This window comes from Opisthocomus hoazin, chromosome 7 (assembly GCF_030867145.1).
Source record: "Opisthocomus hoazin isolate bOpiHoa1 chromosome 7, bOpiHoa1.hap1, whole genome shotgun sequence".
Taxonomy (NCBI): domain Eukaryota; kingdom Metazoa; phylum Chordata; class Aves; order Opisthocomiformes; family Opisthocomidae; genus Opisthocomus; species Opisthocomus hoazin.
The window spans coordinates 47,447,628-47,471,942 of record NC_134420.1 but is presented as its reverse complement, the minus strand read 5'-3'; the positions used below and the strand labels follow the sequence as shown (position 1 = coordinate 47,471,942).

The window sequence follows — 24,315 nt, the reverse complement described above, 5'->3', positions numbered from 1 at the left end:
TTATCACAGATTCGGAATTGCCGTTGATAAATTCACTGTCTACAAAAGTTGAGCTCAAAGTAATGGTTTAGCGCTTAAGTTAACAATGTGTTCCCGGGGGTACGTCTGACAAAGTCAGAGGCGCGACTCTTACCAAAAAGGCATCCGTTCTTGGGGGGGGAAGAGAGGTTCAGGCCCGTCGACCCGTCCGTCAGGTGAAGTTCTCGCTTGGCTCCTCCTCCCAAAGAGAGTTTTCAAGTGCCAATTTTTATATGTTTGGAAATCTTTTTGCGAGGTGGGACTAAGTCAATTATTGTGTATCGATTGGCTCTTGGCATGGAATGTCATGTCGTCAGAAGCGGGACTCAGCAGTGTGACACGCCTTCGGAGCGGGCACCTTGGTATGTGTATTCGAGGGCCATCTGTGCTTTGTCCAAAGCAATCTCTGAAGCAATCTCTGGCTGCGCAGCCTCTGCGGTGCCCCACAGATCACTGAGTTTACAGTGATGGGCTATCCCCCCTTACTTTTGTCTGATAAGATAAGCACCAGTTATTTACTTCTTTTGTTAGCTCTTCGGCTCTTGACAACCTCAGTCCGTTTGTCTTTTGTCTTGCATTCGACAAGTCCAGCAAGGCCATCGATTACAATTACCTGTCAGCATGTTGCACTCAAATGCCTGGGGCAACTTGAATGGTGTAGTTCACACATTAGTGGTCTTCCTTTACCTGACAGTAATCTCAAAAATACAAACCCTTGCCACCTGGAATGTTTTCTGAGAATTATGATATCAAAGCACTTTGAGATTAAAAGATTTGTACATGGCTACCTGTGTTTCTGCCTTGTCAATTTCTTTATTAATCATGTTTCCCTCACTTTTTAAATGGAAGCTGTGTCTTCTCATCTTCATTACTTCAATCCATTTCTCCTTACACTGTGACAACAAAACCTCATCACCAAATCGGAAATACAGTACCTGTAAGAGCTAGCACATTAGGTAAAGATATAAAACTGAGAACCTGACATTTTTAATCTTAACAAAATACTAGATCCAAGAATATATAGCCCTGCGATTTCAGGCTGCTATGTTAACACTTGCACACAGATCAACTCATGCTGATACACAGCTGAATGCGTTGGGTTGCAGCAGTCCTCCGTACTGACCCAAAGAATCTCCAACAAATCTAAATTTAGGCTCATATTTTTCCTTTTTTCCTCCTTTTCCAGTTGAAGAGCTTTCTACACAATACATCTGCTGCGTGCTGTGTCACAGATTGAAATGCAGCCCTTCACTAGAGAAATTCCCAATGGGCTGGAAATACTTCCTCCACTGCAGAGGCGTTCCACACTGAGAAGAGGCTTAAACAGCTGGGAGGGTTCAAGGAAGGCTGTTATCAGCGTACTAGTTTCTACACAGGTTTAATTGTGTAGGACACACAAAGGCTGTTCTTTCGCCTGTATCCCCTGGAAAAGTGCAATGATGTAATCATATTGTCACCATGCCTTGTCACATTGAAAGAGGAAAGAAAGAAGATTTGTTCCATACTCTCAGTCTGTGGTCTAAAGCCCACTGGGCTTGCATGGATATATCTGGAGCAGTGGGAGGGAAATTTTAATACATACATTTAAGGGGTATTTACTAAAATTGTTTGCCACTTTCCATATTAATACTTGATGATATTGGGAGAAAGAAATTTCCAAATATGTGAAGTGTAAAGTAAAGCTTTAAGATAGGAGGAACAAAGGCTTGACTTCAAATTAATACATGATATTATGCCATATCCCTTTAACAAATACTAAGGCAACATGCATAAATACAGTAATAGGTAAATCCAAGTCTTAATATTGGTCCCTAAACAGAAATTGCTGAAATAGTGATGAAAGTAAAAGCATCAAACTAAGTAACTGAAACTCACTAGCAGCTTTCTTGCTAAACAAAGTGTTGTCCTGAAAGCAGGATTACATTTCTGTAATCCTAAAAGAGATTTCTCATCTCAATATATCTCAAAAGTGGTATGGAAATAAACAATTTCCCCTTTTGCTCTGGATTTTTGCATTTTATGAAAATATTTTGGTATTTTTAGTTAAAAGAATTACAGCCTGTTCAGCTAACCTATAAAAATACTGCAGTAAAGACAACATCTCATTAGAGCATCTCCCATCAGTTGATGAGATGGTAGCCAAACCACATCAGATCCTGATTCACAGATACCCGGTGGAGCTTCTGCAAGAACCTCCAAATTACAATACCTTTAATGACAGCAGCACTACCTTTACATTCAGCTAGGGAGCAATAAGAACGGAAAGCATTCTCTTCGCACAGGAGCTATTATAGACACAGAGTATCTTAGCAAAACTCTGCACTCTTAATAATCCCAGCTGTGAAGAAACTTTAAGTTAACAAAAATTCAAAACATCTACATGGTAGACTCATTTAAAGATAAATTTTGGAGGGAAAAGTGACTGGGGAAAGCAGGAAAAGAACACAGCAAATGTAATTAAAGGATATCAAGTAGTACATTTATTTCAGAGAGTAAGTCAGCTTCTGACAGTGAGATGTATTAGAATACAGTCTCTGAAGGTAAAGGATGGAAGGAAGGCCTGTTGCCCAAGATACTGAATGTTTGTACAGTGCCTAGCACAATGAGGTCCTGGTCCTTAGCTGGGGCTCCTAGGCGCTCCAGCAAAACAAATGTGTTAGGCTTTAGGAGAATGGACTGCATAAACAGTTTTGAAATGGCGTTCCACGACATGGACTAAATGACACCTAAGCAGCAGACTTCACCTAACTTGGTCCAGTAGGTGTTCTCCAACTCCAGTTTTATGATTCATTCTCCATCTACCCACCCGCTCCGTGCACAGTTAAAGCAATGTTCACTCATCCCACTGCAACATGGTGAGCCTCTAGGAGGAACGATCGATCCCACTTCAGTCACCACATATAAGAGGGCGGAAAAAAGAGCAGCTGGTCTCACCCTCCTCTACTCCAATAATAGATTCAGTGTCTGGCAGGTGCAGAGACTCAACACCAAGGCTGGGCTGAGAGTTCATGGAGATGAGGTTCTTACTATGCACTGCAGATTCTTCCAGCAGACTGCTGCCCATCAGTGACTCTATTGTGGAAAAAAAAGGGTAAACCAAAATTCTCATGATGTAATGATACTGCAATATACAATACGATCCCTACCCGCCTCCAAGTCACATAGACTTCCTCCCTAGACACCTTCTTTATCCGTTCCGACTCTTTGGGCATCCGGCACTCCAATGGATGGTAACGCCTGTATTGATGGTTTGGAGCCTTAGTATGGCGGGATCCCATGCAGGCTTGGCTTTCTCTTTAAATATTTAAATACACATTGCATAAAAAACCAGGCTTCTTACAACAAGAACAAATAACAAAGGGCACAGATTCCACGTGAAAAAAAAGAACCAGATTCATGTTAATTTTGAAAACAATTGAACCTGTCTGCCCCTTCACCACAATACAGAAACACACCTTTGTCTTCTATCCTAGAAAAGGAGGGGGCGAGCAATCCATCCTCATGTCCAAGAGGAACAGTCTTTCACTCCTTACTGGCTTGTGGTCTCATATTTTCAGGACAAACATCGTCCCTTCTCTTTGACCATCCACTAATTCTTTCCCGCAGTTCTCCCCCAAAGAGAGTGCCCTCCCTCCCTTACCTGGCTGTTCTCGCTCTCTGCTGCCAGCTGTTCCAGCTCGGGAGTGGTGTTTCTTCATATGCACATTTCTGCTACCACTCTGGGAAAATGTCTTCCCACAAATTTGGCACTGATGGGGCTTCACTCCTTGGAGTAGAAGGGGGAAAATATCCCAAGAATTACCAAATTGGGAACAAAGACCTCATCAACCAAGAAGCCAATAATACTGTTTTGAAACAGCTGTTGACACCACTGGTGCTAATTATCGCTGAGAAAAACAAATCAGAAATATTCCTGTTTCCTGGAGAGCAATAAGCTTCCAGAACAGAAGAGTTTTAGGTATCAGTACTGTCAGCTGTTGGAAATCTCAAGTCTGTAGAGGAACATAAAGTCTTTGAGTCTGATTTACGAGAGGCAACAAGTTATTTGCACTCTCTGACTCAGTGACATGGAAATATTTGATGACCCATACCTAGAATAAAATGACCAAAGGCAAGGAAGCTGTCTCCTGCCATCACACAACAAATTGCAGCATCTCATCTACATTACTGAGTAGAGACTGGATGATGACCTGTCACTGTGAAAGGATTTCTATTTTACAGAGCAGTCTATCATTTTCACAATACAACAAGCACAATGTCCATACATATGAGCTCAATAGCATGGAAGCCAAGGAGACAGGAAAGAAAAAGCATGGAGAACTTGGGTAATCCCAAAAGTTACTACCCCAATAAAGTCTCTCCTTCCCCAAACAAGCAATATTCATTATATACTGATGATATTTAAGATAGATCAATCAAAACAGAAGGCAGAAGCTTTGAAACACTTGTGAAATACAATTCCATCTAATGTTTTGTCCAATTACAAGTATGCAGTATTAAAAAATAAAGAAAAATCCTACTTATGGCAGAAACCCACCCAAGAGAGATTTCAGATGTGAATGGCGTTAATTAATATATAAAGGTGCTAGATTTTCTCTTTTAAATAAGAAAATAGCAGCTACGAAACAGATATTCAACTTCGCGACATTTCAGAAACAATTTAAAAAATAAATTTTAGAAATGTAATTTCAATTTAGACACATAACATTTAGAAACAGAAACAACAGAAAAGATTAAAGTGTACAGGCTACAGGCACCACAGAGGGAGTCATGAAACACTATGACCAGAAGTCCTGCAGAAACCAGAGGACTTTTCTTATAGAAAATCAAATCAAAGTCCTACAATAGACATCTTTTCTCATATAGGTCACAGAATGTCAGGTGAAGACTCTTACCTGAGTGGACAACCAAATGTTTCCGAAGGCTGGAGTATTCGGCAAAGGAGCGACCACATCCCTGTGCCTCACACAGAAAGGGTTTTTCCCCTACAAGGGAAAAATAAGTTCTTAGATTTTGGGGTCACAACTTGTTCTGATTGTCCAAGTACCTCTGAAGATTTCTACTCCATTCTCCCTTTGGGCCTTACATGCAACAAAGTTCAATGGAAATTACACATATGCTTCGTAAGGCTTTTAAAGCATTCTCTTCACCAGCTTTCAGACGAAACACTGACATTCTTTCTGAAATATTCTTAGATCATCATTCACTGAAAGCGAAGCAATGGTCCACTGTTTCTGAATAGATCTTACAAGTATATAAATACCAGAAGAGTAATATAAAAGTGCCTGGACTATGATATATCTTCTATATGCAGTTCTTAACAACCAGCTCTCTGCTTCACACGCTCCCAGGATCGTGTTCCCTTTCTGCCTCTCAGTGCCAAAAATCCCATTAACTGTATTTCCCTTCATATCAGATTCTATACTTTATACCAGATCAGGCTGAACTTGGAAAAATCCTGAGACATCCATCAGTCATTTATATTTATGTGTGGAGGAACAATAATTCAAAGCACAATTTGTTCTCATAGGCTGAAATTTATTTTTATATATCTCCACAGCTATTTTTGTATTTGTCTAAATGATGGTAAATTGGGAAGTGACTACACTAATGCAATGCAATATAATTAATCTGTTCTAAACACCCTCTTAACAAAGCCTTAAGTAAAACTAGAGGTAACTTTTGCCTGCAACATCCTACTAAAGAACTCAATACAGCATGTTTAACGCTATGATCTCAAGTCTTTAACTAGACTACTGTATCAGAGTAACAGCAAGTCCACAGGAGCTTAAGCAAGCTATTTTAGCTATTTTATTGTCTAACATATACATACTTCTTTCAGAGTAAACTTGTTTCTGAAGTTGTTTCTGCTGTGATTTTGCCTTCAGAAGTCCTTTCCCTACAGTTCATATCTCAGCTTCCTACCTGCTACAGCTTTCAACGGATCTGAGCAAAAAAGGATCAAGACAGCATGTTCTGACCAGTGTTATGAAGCTGAAACGTAGCAGATTCTCAAACACTGATTGTACCTTCTGCCTTGTTATAAATATTGAGAACTTTTAAAACTTGGAAAGAAGGAACAAAAATTACCACTGACAAAAATTACAGCACACAGTTCCATCTATAAGAAACCCTAGATGTATTTACACCTGCAGTTTTATAACACCTTTGGTCTGATCAAACTCTTAATTGCACATTACCAATTTGCAGTTAAGAAAGTTATTAGTCCTCCAGAAACTACTACTCTGTTGGCTGAAGAACACTCTGTCATGGAGGATCGTGCACATGTCAGCTGGGCCTATTAACTTCATTTGTGCATTGGTTGTGAGCTTTAAATGCAAAAAAACTATGGCAGCTGTTACTACAAATCCAAAATTTTATTATTGGTATATATAATTTTTAACTACATCCCAACATCTGCCCCCAAACCATGTGTTCGCCAGACTGCAAATTCTTTAAAATAGCAGCCTTTTTCCCTGTGTATCTACAAAGCACATGCCATACGGTAGTGTTTAAGTAAGGCAGAAGGCATAAACAGCTGCTGGCGGACCGCATAATCTGTGATTTTGTTTTACTAGAGAGGCCTTGTGCTCTCACAGTTGTCAAGGTTATTTTGACACATTAACACACTGTAATGCAATACTACCAAACAAACGAAACCACCAGAATATTCACTGTGAACTTTGCTAACTATTAAATTGCTGATCACTTCAGCAGTAACTTGGGTGCCTCTCCAACAACTTTCTAGGATAAAAACACCTAAAGCACTTTATGCACTTGTCAAGACTTTGGCTGATACACCAACTTCTAAAAATACTGACAAGGCAGGATCAAATTCTCCAGAGGGTACAGCATAAAAAAAACATGTATAAAATACAGCACTATAAAAGATTTTTGGTTTATTTAATATAAAAAGCTGAGCGTGAGTTAAGAGTACATAGGCTCCAGCATATGGTAACATCCCAAATTAGTATTAGCACAAACAGAGCAGTTTGCATGCCAAAATGCTGTCTTCTAATTATTGCCTTTTTCCTAGAGTTTGCTACTATATTTTTCTACTCATTCCACTGTGTATCTCACTTCCCTGAATTTCCCAAATGTAGTCATTCTATGAACAGCATAGGTTCCATAAGCTAGTCAGATTCAGCCAGATGTCAGTATAGCTACGACTGTGTTCACCAGGACTCCACGCTGGAGAAATATCTAAGCTATTGTGCCTATCAAGAATTTAAAACAGCTTCTTTATAAAAACAAATTACAGCAGTCATGTTTACTGTTCCCTTGGGAACAGTCTAGTTTCTCGCCAAAACAACACGCACCCCTCCCTCCATCAAAAAATGTGAGGGGGGAAGGGAATCTTCAGAGTATGGGTTTCAGCAGAGTACAGCATCATCATACAGTATTTGAAGGGTGAAACCTGTGTGAAATTATACAGAGTAGTAAAGGGGGTAAGCACTTGATTAATTTGACTTATAAATCAATGTGACTTCATAGAAAAGGGACATTAATGAACGGCAGAGATAAACAACATAATATTCTCAAAAGTTTGAGGACAGAGGAGGAAGTGGTTTCTTCCTCAGTAAAGACCCCACCTCTGCAGACCACAAATAGGTGAGGTCTAAAACACACCAGTGTGAATTCGTAGGTGGTTCTTCAGATTTCCAGCTGTTGTGAACTGTTTCCCACAGCCCAGCTCTGTGCACACAAAGGGTTTTTCACCATTGTGAGTCCTCATGTGCACCTTCAGCCTCTGCAAGACGTAGAAACTTTTTCCACAGCCTTCTGCTGGGCAGGTGAAGGAGCGGTCATTCCTGGGAAGCAACAAAATAGCTGTTTCATTACCAGCTACTACAATGTATTTTTCATGAACACTCAAGCTCTTTTTTTTTATTAAATAAAAAATAGAAAAATTTAAATTGAAATGAATTCTATCAGAAAACAGAGAGACTCAATCAAAGTCAGTGACCTAAGTTTCTAAGGAACTAGAGTCTGGGTGGTCCACTGGAAGAATTTGTTCAGGTAGTATCTTTTCATCATACTGCCTTGCCTGTTCCCTACCCAGAATGATTCAGTAAAGCAGTGCAACAGATTACATAGGACCACTGTGGAAATTCAGTCACTGGAGTATCAAAAATTACTGTATATGTACATATAACACATGCAATTACTGCTGGCCCTGTCTCAGGGCAAGATGGTGGTCACATGTCTATAGAAGTCCTTCCCAGTTTTTAAGTTTCTCTTCTACAATTTACCTTAGAGACTGTCAATTTCTTATCTAAAAAAGATTAGGGTCATTTGTAAGAGCAAGAAACTTTGTTCAAGGATATATAAAAATATGATAACATCCTACAAGTTCTAATGTTCACTACACCACAGAAGTGATAGTGATGCTCTTTATTGAGCACCTGTTAAAATACAAATATTCTAAACCAAACACTAACAAGGACTTGCAAAAATAATCTAAATCTTGTCAAAGTGTTTCAACATCAATGACCTAAAGCAAGCAAGAGGCCTCGTATTTCTAAGAGTAATACCAGGTTTTCACAGCCTATTGCTGTCAAAAACTAACACTATCCCAAATACAGAGAACAGTTTTTCAAAGTCATGACAACATATAGCTTTATTCTGCTCACCGGTGTGTTTTCAGATGATACTTGAAGTGAGCTGGCCACACAAATGTCCGATCGCAGCCCTCAACTGTGCACTTCAGCTTCCTTTCCACACGAGATATATGAGGAATGGGGCTAGAGTCTTTCGGCTGCCCATCTCCTGAGCAAAGATGAACATTTTCACCTGGAAGAAAAAGCCCAGCAAAATCTAAAAAAGATACTGATACTATAATGCATCAAATGTAATAGATAAAACCAGTATCATATATGGTACAGGACTGTAAAGCAGGTATGTGCCTGGCTACTAATTCTTTACTATGTCCTACATGCTGCTGCCTAGAACATAACAGTCACAGACACAGATTTGCAAACTTTACCAGGTCCGTAAACTGTCCCCAACAAGCTATCTGTATCAGATCAGCTGCTAGCAGATGAGGCTTACCACAAGAAGAATAGAAAGTTAATGCATCAAAAATTACAAAAATAGTCTCTATATCAATATCAAGCAACTAATTTTAAGTATCAGCCAGGATAACTATTTTTAAAAACACCTCATCTAAAAAAGAGATAATTGCATTTGTTTGCACTTATTAATTAAAATAATGAAGTGACAAAGCATGTGATTAAATCCAAATATGTATACTCTAGAAAGCTGATCTTCAAACCCAGTGGAACTAAGAACAACGTATGAATTACAGTATGCATTAAAAATAGACACTTGAAAGTGAAAATGAAAGTTGAAAAACAAGTAGCTGCAGTCAGAAGGAAGATACTCTTTACATGTATTGGAGAACATGCCGACTACAATGGAACTGCTGGCTCCAATAAAGTTCATTCCCTGAGAAAAACCAAGGAGCCTATTTATATTGCAGAAAAATTACAGGATTGTTCTGTATAATTCTGTCACTGATGATCTGAAGACATCAGAATAGATTAAAAACAAGAGAGACTGAAAGAGAGAAGAAGAAATAAGCCGAAACTAGGGGCCTTGTGTGGAACATTCAACTTTTGAGACAGAAGCAGGGGACTTCCTACCATTATTGCTTGCTTTGGCATTCTTGGCAAGCTGTGCCCGAGTGGCAGCAATTAAACTGTCATGGGCCAATTCTTGCACTCGTAGGAACCATGGGGTACTGCTGTCTGTGCTATCATGAGAGAGAAAGTCATTCCCAGAATCTTCTGCTTCATCTTGAACAAACACCAAGTGCTCTGCTGGAGACCCCAGCCCTAGAAAAGAAGACAGCTTAATGAAACAGAAGGATAATATAACAGAGGCTAGTGTTCGTGGCATAGATGCAATAGCTGCACTGAAAAAGTCTTCACTGATCTCTACACTATAGGAAGCTGTTGCTGATTAAATGCTCCTGAAATATCCAATAATGCCCAGCAAATTTCACGATCTTTCCCCTCCATAAGGAGCAGGGACAGAGTTGTATCTCCCGCATTCTGTTGTCTGAGACATATCTAGCCATATGACAAACAGAAGGAGAATTACCTGCTCTTGTTAGGTTGAGAAGAATAAATGAAGTGCTGTCACTGGGCTGGAGGTCTTGCAATAAACTGGAAGTCTCTGGAGCTGACAGAAGTTCAGATGATTTCTGTACATTCTGTGCCCTTGTTTCCTCTCCATCAGGGCCCACATTTACCTGGAGACTTCTCAAGACAGCAGATGAAGAAATATCTTTGGAAGAACTAGTGTGACTTGGAGAAGTGAGATCTCTTTCATCATCTAGTGAAGAAAGTGAAACCAAAGTAAATAAAGAGTATAAACGCACTGTGACTAAAAGATACCTATGAAGTTCTTTTTCTGTTTCAAAATATTAGAACTTGAGATTGGAGGAAAAAGGAATTTTCTAACTGGTCAGACTTCACTGTTAAATGAGAAAAGTTTCAGTCACCCTTCTGAACTTGTTCCTCCATTCCTGGAATGCCTTATCAGCAAGAGGCAGCGCATCACAGTGGCGCAGTGAAGACAGCTCTATAAAGGGCACACTTGCAAAGATCTGCCGCAGAGATTTTACCTGGCAACATGAGTCTGTTGCATTCTGAGGTCTCAGTAACAGGAAGGAGAGAAAGACAGGTGATGTCTTTTGGTTCTGATTCCACCAGCCCTTGCCCCAGTGGAATAGAAGTATTCTGAACAAACTGAACCAGCAGCTGAAAAAAGATATTGAAGATTAGGTCAAGAGCAGCACTAATCGTTTAAAAAAGGTACTAAACCCAGTCCATTACCCCCTACTGTCTTGTAGGAGACACTGAATATAATCCCATTAATACACATCAAAATAAATGGAAGCTTTTCAATTTACATTAATGACAAAGAAAGAATTGTTTGCATTTGTCACTTCCAAAGTACCATAAAAATCTCATTTTTTTAACATACAATAAACAGCTCTGGATCATTGCAGACTACTCTGAATGCTACTTAGGCTAAACTCCCTTTAATTAATCTTTTACCAAGATAAATTTTGCCAATATATGCCATATTTTAAGGCATATAGTCCTTTTTAATTCATCTTTTACCACTCGATACTTTACTATGCTCTAACCTTCCAAGTAAATGTTTTCCATGCTCAGCCTTTTGGTACAGGTATTTTTTTAAACCATCGTCTTTAAACACTTAACTGAAAGAAAGTTGGCCTTTTTTAAATAAAAAAAAGCAAGCAAAAGCCTAGTCGCCAAGATGTCTAGCTAATGGCTATTCAAAATAGGCAGATAATGATCATAAGAACAAGGCTGGGATAACAAGGGGGAGAAAGCAGCCAGCCTTATCCATTCAAATCGGCTACTCCTAAGACCATCAAAGATGGACAATTAAAGCCATTGTCCTTAGTGTGAAACCCACCCACTAAGGGGATTCAACAAAAGAAGCCCTCTCCAGAATGCTATGCAAAACAAGGGGTACTATTGCATAAAGAGGTACTGGACTTATACTGGGATGCATTCACTGGCAAGGGCTTTGGGACTGAACAAGAGATTTGGGAGACTGTACGGGACTTACTATGCATTGTTTAAGGGAAAGGCCAAAGGAAGGAAAAAGAAGGGATCAAGGTGGATCAGGGCAGAACAAACACAGGAAAATGAAGAGGGGAAGATAAAAGAGGCCCATCACATATATGCATGAAGTTGGTCAATTCAATTGTCGCAGCCTAACCACTGCGGTCCATCTGGTCTTCTTATTAAACTCCATTCCTAACTATTTCCTGTGTGATCCTGCTCTCTAGTGCGTGTGTGTGTCATATGCTAGTGAACTCCCAGTCAGACTAGTTGGCAAGCAGAGTGAGAGGTGTGGGGACACACCCTGGAGAAACCCATGAAGGTTGACTCTAGGCAGAAACCCTCGGGAACAGAATCAGGCTCTTTGCGCTGCCTGGGTTTCTGTGGGCAAAGCTACAAGTGTCCTACCCCTTTTAATCTGTTTGGTGCCAGTCACAGCTGTACAGTGTGCCTATTTAAAAACTGTACGAAACCTCACCTAGTGGCTGGATCTGAGATCAGAAATAGGGAGCAGCCCTCATCTTGATAGGTCCAGGAAATGGCAGACGCCTGGGTCATTCAGTCCAGCAGATTTAGCTGTCCTTAACATCAGTCAGCTCTGGCAATGCAAAAATTACTTCTGGCTAACTCCCAAAAACCTTCAGTTATAAAAAAGGAACCTGATGTTTGAAAAGGAACTGGAAGTCAGAGAAATGCCTTTCCTCACCCCTGAGAGACTTCCCATATTTAACCAAGTTCAGAGCAGCAAAGCATATGCCTTGTTTACTCATCCTGTCCCCCCGACAACATCTCAAGCTTTTGTCAGACTACTGGATATAATGCTGGACTCCTCTTTACCTCCAGGGCACAGATGCAGAAATGAGACTCTCTTTTTGCCATTACCAGTGCCACAGCACTCCATACTAAAATATTCTGATTTAACAAAGGAAGCGCTGCTGGGAGATAGGAAATAACACAGCCCAGCTTTTGCAATGGACTGAACTAATCCTTCTGTGAACCCCACAAGTTTTTTTAACAAACATGGTCTCAAATCCCCCTCCCCGTGTGGAATTCAACCTCTGGAGATCAGAAAGACTGAAAGGGGTCAGTTGTAACAGACCCAGGCACATAGTCCACATTTCAGAGAAAATGCCCCTTAAAAACCATATATACGATCTATTTATTCGGATGTCAGTTCTGTCAAACAGACTGACTTCTATACTCACATTCTCAAAATACTTTGAAAAACATGGATGAAAGAAATGCGGAACATAACCATACACCAAAACCTCAACCCTCAAGTCACTATTGCTTATCTCTAGGAAACTCCTGGACATAAAGATCCTGCTTTCTGCTGCTGTCTAGCAAACAACCATATGCAACAGATTTCCTTTATCTTTGGCATTTAGAAGGAAACTGTACAAGATGGTTAATCAAAAGTTGCTACCCTCATTGTGACACATTTTAGCATGCATTCACACAGAGCCCAGACAGAGTTATCTGCACAGTGAGATGGTTCATCTGTGTCAAAAGAAACAGAGTAAAAAAGCATGATATGCCCACTGTATGTTTGTGATTAAATCCCAATAGTCACTAATAATTTTACTCTTATTTTGTATGTTGTGATTGTCTTAGCATTTAAAATTCAGAACTACTGACACCCAGTTCCAAATTATTTCTGTAGCAGACACCAGCCTTTTGAGCCTCTCCTACATCAGGACAAAGTTCATTAAATCAAAGAAACTGCAAAGAAAACTCAATAGTTTGGGCTCTTTCTCAATGCTTATTTCCTCTCATGAAAACACTGGAAATACTGATGTTTCCTCAAGCAGTTTCACCTCCAAGAGTTACTGCTTGCAGAGCCCTGAAGCCTTAATTGCCCAGAGTGGTCTCACCTGGGGCCCATACCCCTCTCCCCAGGGGCTCCAGTTAAACCCAGGGGCTCCAGTTAAGCTCAACCTGTGCTCAATAGTTTCCCCCTGAGCTGTAGGTTTAACTATCGCAGGCTCTGTCTCCTGGATCGATCTCAGACTTTTACTGTATTGGTGTCTCCAGCCCCACCTCTTACTCCTGACTGGACTCTCTGGATGGACCCTGGGCCTGGTTTATCACTTTGCCTTGTCCAGGGCTGTGGATGGACCCAGTTTCCAGCACCTGCCTCTGCCTGCTGTGCTCATGTGCTGCAGAGCCGAGCCCTGGTCAGTGAGGACACCGCCTGGGCTGGGATCACCCTTTGCTCCCAGCTCATCTTCCCTTAGGAACAGCCTGTCCTCACCGACAATTATGAAGGTAAAAATTAAGTCCTGAGGTCATTCAGATGGCAACATGCCACCCAAACTAGGCCACAAGCCAGATTGCATTTTGGAAGGTTAGCATTTTTTCCTCTTAGCTATATTATAAGGTTATCCAGAGGCCCCAGTCAGAAGAGTGAACTATGCTTATGTTGTCAAAAATACACACAGGCAATAAGAGACAGTCCCTCCCCCAAGGCCATGCATTCTAATTTAAGATTTAAAATAAATACGAGAAAGAGGGGTAAAAAGAGAAGGGAGTAAAGAATAACAGAGCAAGGCAACCAGAAGAAAGAAGCTAGACTAAAAAATACGAGCAGCAAGATGGTTCTAAATTACAGGATTGTTTTTCATTTAAAGGCTGTTCATGATCTCTACTGCTGCCTACTCCATCACGAAACACATGGTTTATGGACTCTTCTATATTTATACAGAAAGCTTAGATAAGACTTTCCTCCTACAATAGGAAAGCTTTGCTTCAAACGCTCCACTTCCACGCAGCAACATTAAGCCACTAGGGAAAAGCAAAATGCAGCAGCCAGAAACAGATGCTCAAAAGAAAAGAGATCCTTTTAATTTTCTTTGTAAAGTAATAACAAGCTAGTACAGAGAATTAAAAGGGGGCAAAAGAAGCAGAAGTAAATAAAAGGACGTTAATCATGCTTATTATTAAAATTTGGAATAAAGAACCTCACCTCTTTCCATATACTAAAGCAAACCAATCACGAACTATATTCCTCCCAACTCTACATCAAATAATTCAGAGAAAATAAAAATGTTCATGTGACAGTTGTGTCTTGACAGACAAGTACTTTCAGAAACCTTCCTTCCTGTTCAAAATCACTGAATACCTTCATGACAACTACAGCAAATGGAATATGGGAAAAAACTATTTACAAACACTGTGTGCTGCTTTCTTAAGTTTCTTTTAATTTGGTTTTGCAGCTGAAAGAAAATAGCAAATTATAAGGGTATCTGGTAATGGGCTATTCAGCACAAAAGACAGACCAGGAACAGAAGAGGTGATAAATTAAATGTGCAGATACACAAACTCTAATGAACTTCAGATAAGAGAGAGTAACAAAGACCAGAACTCCTGGGACACTGATGGATGGGCCATTACAGGAACGACTTGAGTGTGACTTTGAAGAAATTAATCCAGAAACTTTGTAAGAGATAGGAACAATATCATCATGGGTTACCAGAACGTATCTCATAGGCAAGAGAAAACTTCTTAAAGGATACGGGGAAAATTCTGGTATGGGGTAAAACTTAAGATGTCTTAAGAGGACGCTGTGGGAATGTAAAAACTTATGGATGTTTAGGGGAAGGATCAAAGGTGGGGAAAGGGAGGGATCAAGAGAGGAACAACCATGAGGAACAGGAAGGGGGTGGGGGATAATATGGGTCGACCACATGTTAGCAGGCTGTAGGTCAGCATGTTGCTCTACCTCATTGCTGCAGGTCAGGATGCTGCTCTGCCTCATTACTGCAGTCTATCCCATCTTCTTCTCAAATGCTGTTTGCTCCTAAATAGTTTCCGAGTACATTCATCTAGTTAACTTCAAGCTGGACTAGCCTGCCAATAGGAGGAAACCACAATCTGGCAACCCAAGACCCTGGCCAGAGGCCGGACTAAAAAGCCCAGAGCTGGATACTGGAAGGACTCACAGCATGGCAGAGACTGGACAGATCCATGACTGTGAGTATGCGTGTCAGCTGAGAGAGGGCACGCATGTGATACACTATCAAATTTCAAGCCTTGTTACCTGATGAGTAGGAACAGAATTAGGCCATTTGTGGTCTTCCTGTTCCATGTAAATGCCATTTGTGTTTGTGGATGCCTGTAAAGGTGCTGTCTTGCCATGTGGTAGTGTTTACAGCCATACATGTCTGTACTATTTGCATGTGCATGGGTGCATATTTGCAGTTCAGGCTTGGCCTGATTCCTGCCTGCACCTAGGAACAGTCCAGCGGTCTCTTAAGAGTCTGAAGGACCAGGAGAGGAGGAATCTCCTGGATGCTACAGTTCATCAGATCTCATAACCACATCTGGCATCATAAACAGGACCCAGAAGGTCTGTAAGTATTCCTCAGATTGTGACTATAGAATCCCTATGTAAGGAGGGGACTGATCCTTCTGCAAACACGGCCAAAGTGCTAGAACTTGTAACCACAGACGACACCTGGGGCATCTGAATAGGAATAGTTAGGAAAACTGAATGTACACAATATTTACAGAACACAAAAAGAATGACAGGAAGTGTAAAGTAGGTTTACTTCATAGCCAAGACATCCCTTGGAATTTGAAACAAATTTTAATATTCATTAATTGCAAAAGGACATCCTCACCTTAGAGATTCAAACTTTATGGGCCAAATGTGAGTCATATAGAGAGAATCTGTAAGCCTTGGAGGGACAAAATGAGCAAAGTTCAGCTGCATCTTGCTGTGAAGAATTTTATTTTTGGCTCTGCCGTACCACCTTCTTGAATATACCCTCCTTTTACTCCTTCTACTGAAACACCATATAACTCTGAAAATCCTGTAAGTAATGTAGACAATGTATGTACTAAAAATGTAAAATACTTCTTGGCTCTTGTGGATAAACAAATAATTGTCATCCCTGCTGGTCACCAAGAGATTGTTGGACAGGATGATCCCAGGGTCTATCACCACAAGCGGTGCAGAAAGCTTGTGTTGCCAAGAAGCTTGGATAATGTCCCTGACACAAGAGGGGAAAAAATATTCTTACGAACTGGGAACCTCTCCTAGCGATCCTAAAAATAACACAAAACGCTACAGAAACAAATGAAAATATGGCCATCTGGGATGGATCAGGTTTAGGTTTGTGTCCCACAACAGACCCCCCCTTCATCAGACGATTCAAAAGCCAAGAAGTGTCAGGCAGCTGCTTTGTTTGAGGTGGGGGTGGCTGGGGAGGGAGGTTGCTCCGGCACTAAGATTCAGATCCATCTTCCCACGGGACAGCTGGAGAGCTAGACTAAACTGCCAGAGCAGCAGGGACCACGTTTTTAATCGATACTGTTTCTGTTCTAAATTTAACCAGTGAACCACTACAAAATACAGTGGTCAAAAGAACATTTACCAAAGGGGGAGGGGTGCAGGGGTAAGGAGGGGCTGGAGCTGAAGGGTGTGGAGGGCAGGAGGCTCGTTAGCTAGAAACTAGGATGCCTGCCTCCTATACAACCTCTGGGAATTAATTCACTCCTCTCCTTGTGAGGTGCTGATGAGGAGAAAAAGGATAGAATACCTCCCTTTTCAATAGCAAATTCAATTTATAGACCAAAGCTGTACTTCACTCGATAGTGCTAGAGCTAACCCCGACAGCAGAATGCACCCTGCAGTGGACCAGTGCGGTGGAGGTGGCTGGAAATATTTGCAATTTTAACAAATGACCCTGAAGGCTTCAAGCATGCAAAACGCAGATCTTATCAGTTCCCTGAGGAATGCTGGCAATACAGCTTTGGGGGCAGGGAATCCAGCAGAAAAAGCAGATCCCTCTGCCGGTACAAACTGTCTCCAAGCAGCTTTGTAACTTCCTACGAAAGGAGGATTCACCTCTACTCAAGTATCAAACATTTACTGGCACGTTGATGGCTTCCTGAGGGATAAAACCAGTAGCAAATAAGCTGATGAAATCCATGCATAGCGCTTTGATTAATATTATCTAGATGTTACACAAATACAGTTAGCTCTTAACACCTTTCCCACATGGTAGGGGATATGAGAGAACATCTGTGGTATGGTGCCATGGCTCAGCAGAGGATATAAAATCACGACTGAATTTCAGAGATACTTGAACTGCTGTTTGGGAAAGGTGTAAAAAAGGTATCTACCAGTTTCACCCCAAAGGAGTAGAAAATCGTACTAACTTAACACTCAGCTTTCACAATCAGAACCAGAAAAAGGGTGTGTATAGATTTGGTAATTCACAATGCAAATGAATCCCCTTTTGTAGTATTCAAGTTTTGTAGTATAAAACATCCTTGATCAAGATTGAGGAACATGGTTTGGAAGACAGCGTCTATGGAAAGAATGCCCTCTGTAACCACCGTAGCTTTCATGCATCAGGCCTGCTCCTACTGGAGAATGGCCTACTCTGTTCCGGGCTTGCTGGGAAGGAAGTGCAACTCCGCTATGGGGGAACAGACTATTATGTAAACAAGCCTAATTAACAAATGCCTTACTCAATTGAGGAAAAAGAAGGCCCATTTGAAGCTCCTATTTGAGGAACGATGGAACAAGCATTCCAACTATCCTGGTCCTTAGCTGTCAGATATAATCTATCCCACCTGGACAAGGTCCTGTGCAGCTTGCTGTAGGTGACCCTGCTTCGGCAGGAGGGTTGGACTAGATGACCCACAGAGGTCCCTTCCAACCCCTACTATTCTGTGATTCTGTGAATCCACCCACTCACAGACCGAAGCAACAAAGTCCCCCACCTCATCATTGAGAACTGGGAGAAAATTTGATACCAGTTATGAGATATCAACCCCAAGGCATGAGAAAGGAACTCCTTGTAGCTCGTACTGAGACTACTCAGGGCTACTGTGAATTTGCAGCTACTTTACCAGAACAGTGTGATTGGAAGGACTTTCGCTGCTCTGTTAAGAAACAAATACCTTACCACATCACCTGGGCTATGATGAATTACCAGCATATAATCATAATTCTCTCTGGAGCACCAGTTTAAGATACCTGCTGTATGGCATATGGACTGAAAAAGGATAGAAAGTCTCCATAAAAACAGTTCTATTTACACTTGTGAACTTCCCCCAAAGGTACTTCACAGCAGTACTAAGTCTTCTGCTCTAGGACCTTAACCTTCTGAAGAGGTAAAGCTGAGCACCAGAAAAGCAAGAACACAAAGCCATAGTCTTCTGCACATTTAAGTGGGGGGGGATGTACAGATAGCTGGCTAATGGCCATTCAGCCTAAAAGACAAAGGCAAGAAACAGGAGAGGTAATAAATTGAAAACATTGATACAATTGTGTTGAATGTAACAAAATTCAGACTGTTGTATCTAGCAAATTACAGGTAAGAGTAACAAAGACCAGAACCCCTCAGACACTGATCCACTGCTGAAGTGAAATCTTGAAAAGGTTCAGCCAGAACTTGTTAACTGATAAGAAAACAAAATTGTCTTGGGTTATCTGAATGGGTGTCCTAGGAAAGACCAAACTTACTACCTGATGTAACAGGGACTGCAGGATGTGTAAAACTTCCTATGCAATGTTTAGGGGAAGGATCAAAGGACGAATCAAGGTGGGTAAGTGGAAAAAGAGCCACGGGTAGGGGGGAGAAAAGAGACTCTAATGACAAGTTAGCTGGCTGCTGGTCAGTACACTGCTGTCTCTGATCACTGCAGTCCCTTCTATCTACTTACTAAACTTATTCCTAAATATTCTACCCATAAGTGAGTGTGCTGCTAGTGAACTTCTAGTTGACCAACATGTGAGGAGTAGGCAACCATAGTCTGGAAAAACCCAAAATTCCAGAAAATGGCTAAAAAGCCCTGAGCCTGGGCACTGATACCAGAAAGGCTTTAGGCCTGTCAGAGACCACAGACATCTGTGAACGTGAGTATGCATGAGACTGCATGATGAGGGTATAGATATGTTCCACTAACAAACTCTGGTGTTGTTCACACTCTTGTGCTTACCTCTTAAAGGTACTGTACCTGCGCATGTGTTAATCTGTTTGTGGCCAGCTGTGCATGCACTGTGTGCACACACATACATCACTGCAACTCATGCTCAGCCATGCTACCAGCTGAACCTGAGAACAAACACTCCAGCAGCCTCACACCGAGCAACCATGATCCCCAGGGTGCTGCTGTCTACTGCACCTGCCAGCTGCTTAATGGAAACACGAGTACTTTAAAAACAGAATTGGTCAATGCTAACAGAATAATCCAGACTCATCAAAACCAAGTAAAGTCAATTTGGTTTGAGGGAAAGAAGCAGTCAATACAGTAATTTTTTTTATTCTTTTAACAGAAAGAACATTATAATGGTGAAAAAAAACGTAACCTGAAAACAGGCAAGAATATTGGCTGACACTTGCCAGGAGGGGAAAAAACCTGCAGTATTCTTTAATTTTCTACCATTCAGATCAAAAGATGGACACATTAGAAGATGCCACTGAAAACACTTTCAGAACTAATACGTAGGCAGCAAGCTGAATAAACTCATTGAGCTTTTTCTAAGTGTTGCCCATAAATGTTCCTGGGAACCAAATCCAGTTCATAATTGCTCACCTCAGGTTTGGATTCTAACTCATCCGATAACATTGATTCAAGTGTCTGATTCCTGCAGCTGTCCTCAGCAAGGCACAGATTTTTTTTAGTTCAGAGAGAACAACGCTCCCTGCTTATTCTCATATTTTCCTAAGTGTAAAACAGAGCAGTGGTCCTTCTGCAAGCAGCGGTGTTGCACAAATATTCAATTTAACCTAGTACAACAGAAAAAGAAATATAAAGAGATAGTAACAAAAAAACAAGAGCAAAGCAAAAAGAGGCAAGTAGATGTTGCATGTAACTGTAAAATATACCTTGAAGTACTGGGAAAACTAATTTACCCAAGTTCCTACATTTCTACTGTCTTTGAGTCAGCAAAATAACATCCTGAAACAGTGAAATTAATTTTCAAAGGCCATTTACCACATTTTCTTTGCAGTAGCTCATTTTCAATGGAAAATTGAATTGTTTGTCCCAGAAACTTATGGGATCAAATGAAAATCACATAGAGCACACAAGAGGCAAGGAAGCTGAATTCCCAGCCTGCGAAACAGTGCAATTATCCAAACTGTTGATGAAAGGCAACCATACAGAACCTGTCACCAGGAAAACTCTGCTTCTCCTGCCTATTAAGATGTCACATTTCTGATTACAAGAAATATCTTGATGAACAGAGGTAGGTCAGAAGCTATTTCACAAATACCCATACAATGATTCTTCTTCGGTCTACAGAGGAAAACGAGAACAAGTTTGTATCTATTTTTGCCTACTGGGAAAGCACTCAGACACCAGTGACGGGAAAGGAACATGAACTATCTACAGTTCTTCCCCCTCTTCCATCACAATTACAAATCTATTGAATATATTAAAAAATAATGAGACGACTGTATCTGCTAAAAGGAGAACCTAAAAGCCCTCCTCTAGCACTCCCGACAGCAAGCCGCGCGGCAGCCTCCCCTCCCGCCGCGCAGGGACAAGGCAACAAACGCGGTGAAAGCAAGGTACCTCGGGGCAGCGCGGACAAGCCAGGCCTCGGGAGCACCCCGCCTGTTCACCCGCTGCCCCGAGCGACCCAGGCCCGGCTGCCCACGCCCCAGCCGGGGGGGACGGGGGGCAGCCTGCCGGACACCGGCCAGAGCCCGGGGGGGGGTGGGTATAGAGGGAGGCCCTGGGGGGGGCGGGAGGGGCGCAGCGCCAGGCCCGACTAGGGCCGCGCCCCTCCCCCACGCGGGGCAGGTGCGCCACCCCCCCCCCCCCCCACCGCGGGGCTGATCGGGCGCCGTGAGGGGCGACCCCGGCGGCGGAGAGGGCCGGGCCAGGCCGCCCACCCCCGCTCCCCAGCCCGCTCGGCTCCCATGCCCCGAAGATCAGCGGCGAGTCCTGAGGGAGCGCCCGCACGCCCCCCCGCCCGCCTTACCGGCATCTCTAGCCTCCCGGACGTGACGCAGCACCCAACAGGAAATACCAAGGTGGGGGGGGTGCGCTTCTCCAACTCTATGGTGAGCGCTGTAAGGAGCGCCGCTTCCGGCCGCCGCCGGGGCTGAACGGCGGCTGCGCGTGACCCTGTGCCCGCCACCCCCCACCCCCCCCGGCCTCACCGGGTGCCCCTGCCCGGCAGCGCCGCCTCCCGGAGGCGGGGGGGGGAAGGGGGCTGCTTTCCGCCCGTGGCGCTGCCCTGGGGCCTACCTGGGCCCGGCCCTCCCAGGGAGGCTCCGCGGGGATGCGCCCTGTCCGCTGCGGGAGCCGGCCGCCTGCCCCGGGAGCGGGTGCCCGGCCGTTTCCCCCAGCCTCGAGAGGCGGAACAGCATCAGCTCGGCGCTGGGGTTTTCCATAGGGATCGTTACCGACTCCTCTCGGTAACCAGGCTGCCCGGGGCTCCCCAGCGGTCGCTTCCCGGGAAAGGGCTCCCATCTCCCACCCGAGAACCGCTTTGACAGGGTTTCCTCTCTTCAGCCCCTCTCAGAAGTGCGGGACGGCTCCTCTGCCTTTCAGTCACGTGACAATTTTGATTTGCAGCTTAAAGATCCGTGGTTTCTCCCCCTCGGCTTTAAACGTTCAGCGAGAGGCTTCATGGAGGGCTCTGTGCTGGTGTGGCACTGACAGCCCCGTGCTCCAGCAAAGGGACGGGTGACCAGCTACCTGCTGCAGCCACCCAGCGACTCCCCAACGCCTGCAACCAACTCAGATGCGCATCTTTTCCCGAGGTGTTATCCCGTCGACTTGCAGTCACTGCATTAGTGCTACAAAAACCTGGAATCAACTCTCGGTCAGGCTGAAGGATGTTTCCAATGTCCAAGGCAGGGAAAACCGCGATTCAACGCCCAGAATCGGTGTCCTCAGAGATGCGGCTGCCTCAGTAGCACACTGGCCGTGTGGATGGCCTGAACTGGGGAGCCTCACAGAGCCTGGCATTTATCATCTCGGACCACCTGGGCATCATTGTGGCGACCTGAAGCTTTAGACAGACCCACTTATTCTCTCAAGCCCACAAAACTGAAGGTAGTAGCTCCCAAGGTTGAGTTTTTTAACATAACCCCGATAAGCTGGAGCTGAGTAAATGGCCATGCAACAACGGTCACGGTTAACAGACCATTTCACCATGTTTATTACCACGGGCACGATCCCAGTGTGCCACATTTGCTGACCCAATACAATCCAACAAAAGTACCAAGAAATGCAGAACTACTGACTGCATAAGCTGTTTTTTCTCGATGTCACTTTGGTAATGCCAGGGCACTGAATCGTAAAACTTGATTCTGTTACATTCAGATACTCAGTCATCTCAGAAGTCCTTTGACTCATCATTAGCCCAACAACGTGGAATTGTTGAGTAGGCATGAAAATACAGAGACGTGTAGGCGCTCAAGTTTCTTTCATTTGCATCCTTCTAGGCCAGATGAGTCTGGCTGCTTCAGCGCTTGCATCTTGACTGCCTCGGGAATTCTGGTCTAATCTGACAGGGGAATCTGCAGTGGGAGTAGCACAGCGCTTACCTGAGTTGTTTATGCAGCTCCAAATCGCTTGCGCAGGTGTGTGAAGCAGCACTGGTCCCTGATGGGGAGCAGAATTGTGCAGCTGGGAATTTCCTGCAGTCTCACTTTGTCAATAACAGCTGCCCCTCTGGGATCCTTCTCTCTAACCAAGGAGAAATAGAAGACTCAGTCACATTTCCTCCATGACCAGATTCAAGAAAAGAGAAATGATACCAGTTTTTCACCCCTGCTGCAAGTTAATGGCTAGCCATGGAGCAAAGGGAGAGTGGTGTTTTAGATTGATAAATCTCTCTATAACGGGACCCTATTTTGAAATTTTGAGTGGAAAGAGTTACCTAGGCTTTATTTCTCTTAGCACATCTTTCATGTGTATGCTTCTGTACACTCATGTATAACATCGTTATAGAAACTCACATGCATTATCCCAAGATGCTGGCAGTACTCAATTTTGTATTTCAGTAAGATTTTTAAAATTGCAAAACTTACACGTGCGACTGCAATTTACTTCTCCTTGAGGCGCAGCCTTTGCAGCATCAGCATGTAACAGATTTTTAACTTCTCTCCGAAGCCTGCACGCACAAGTTACCTTTCCGCCCCTACCGCTGATGTAGGCACGGGTATTACAAAGCGGACGAGTTTTAAGAAACGGAGAGGACCGAGATCCGGAGCCATTTCCTCACGCACCCCCTCAGCCCCGCACCCGGGCCCGTCACGTGCCGGGCCCCCCCGCCGCGCTTCGCCCCTCCCGCGCGGTGCCGAACGCTGCTGAGGCGATTTCGGTGCCTGAAAGCCGCGACCCAGCACCTTTCCAGGTTTCCTGAAACACAGGAAGGCTGGGGCGGGCGGCGCCCAGCGCTCCCACGGAGACCGCCGGCGGGGTCCCGGGCCTCCCGCCGCACTGCGTTAGGGCGGAGGAGCCATCGGGGGCACAGAGCGCCCGCGCTGCCGGGCCGGCCCCTCGGGGAGCCGCGCCGCTGGGCGCCCAGACGCTCCCGCCCGGCGGAGCTGCGCTTCAACCCGCCGCTCCAGGTTCCGCCGCGGGGCCGGGGCGCGCAGGCACGCAGAGGGCCCCGCGAGGTGCCAGGTGCTCCCGCGCTCGGTAGCGGGGCAGAGGCGGCCCCGCGCTGACAGCGCCGAGGGGTTCACAGCCAAACTCCCCTCAGGGA

At 43.6% G+C, this 24,315-nt stretch overlaps 1 protein-coding gene across 4 annotated transcripts; it reads right to left on the bottom strand.

Moving 5' to 3' along the window:
• Window positions 1–1,683: 1,683 nt before the first annotated feature.
• On the bottom strand, window positions 1,684–24,142 carry ZNF410 (zinc finger protein 410). 4 transcript variants are annotated; one of them, XM_075425512.1, is made up of 11 exons: window positions 23,954–24,142; window positions 23,150–23,291; window positions 20,178–20,371; window positions 10,649–10,784; window positions 10,123–10,356; window positions 9,663–9,854; window positions 8,652–8,811; window positions 7,648–7,829; window positions 4,914–5,003; window positions 3,659–3,784; window positions 1,684–3,090 (listed from the first exon to the last, which is right to left on the bottom strand). In XM_075425512.1, exons 3-11 carry the CDS (start codon window positions 20,208–20,210, stop codon window positions 2,906–2,908), a joined length of 1,338 nt encoding a protein of 445 aa, XP_075281627.1. In that variant the 5' UTR covers window positions 20,211–20,371; window positions 23,150–23,291; window positions 23,954–24,142; the 3' UTR covers window positions 1,684–2,905. The 4 variants fall into 4 exon arrangements, with proteins under 4 accessions (XP_075281627.1, XP_075281630.1, XP_075281629.1 ...); XM_075425515.1 differs by lacking the exon at window positions 23,954–24,142 and adding an exon at window positions 23,636–23,834; XM_075425514.1 differs by lacking the exons at window positions 23,150–23,291; window positions 23,954–24,142 and adding an exon at window positions 21,574–21,645.
• Between the last annotated feature and the right edge of the window lie 173 nt (window positions 24,143–24,315).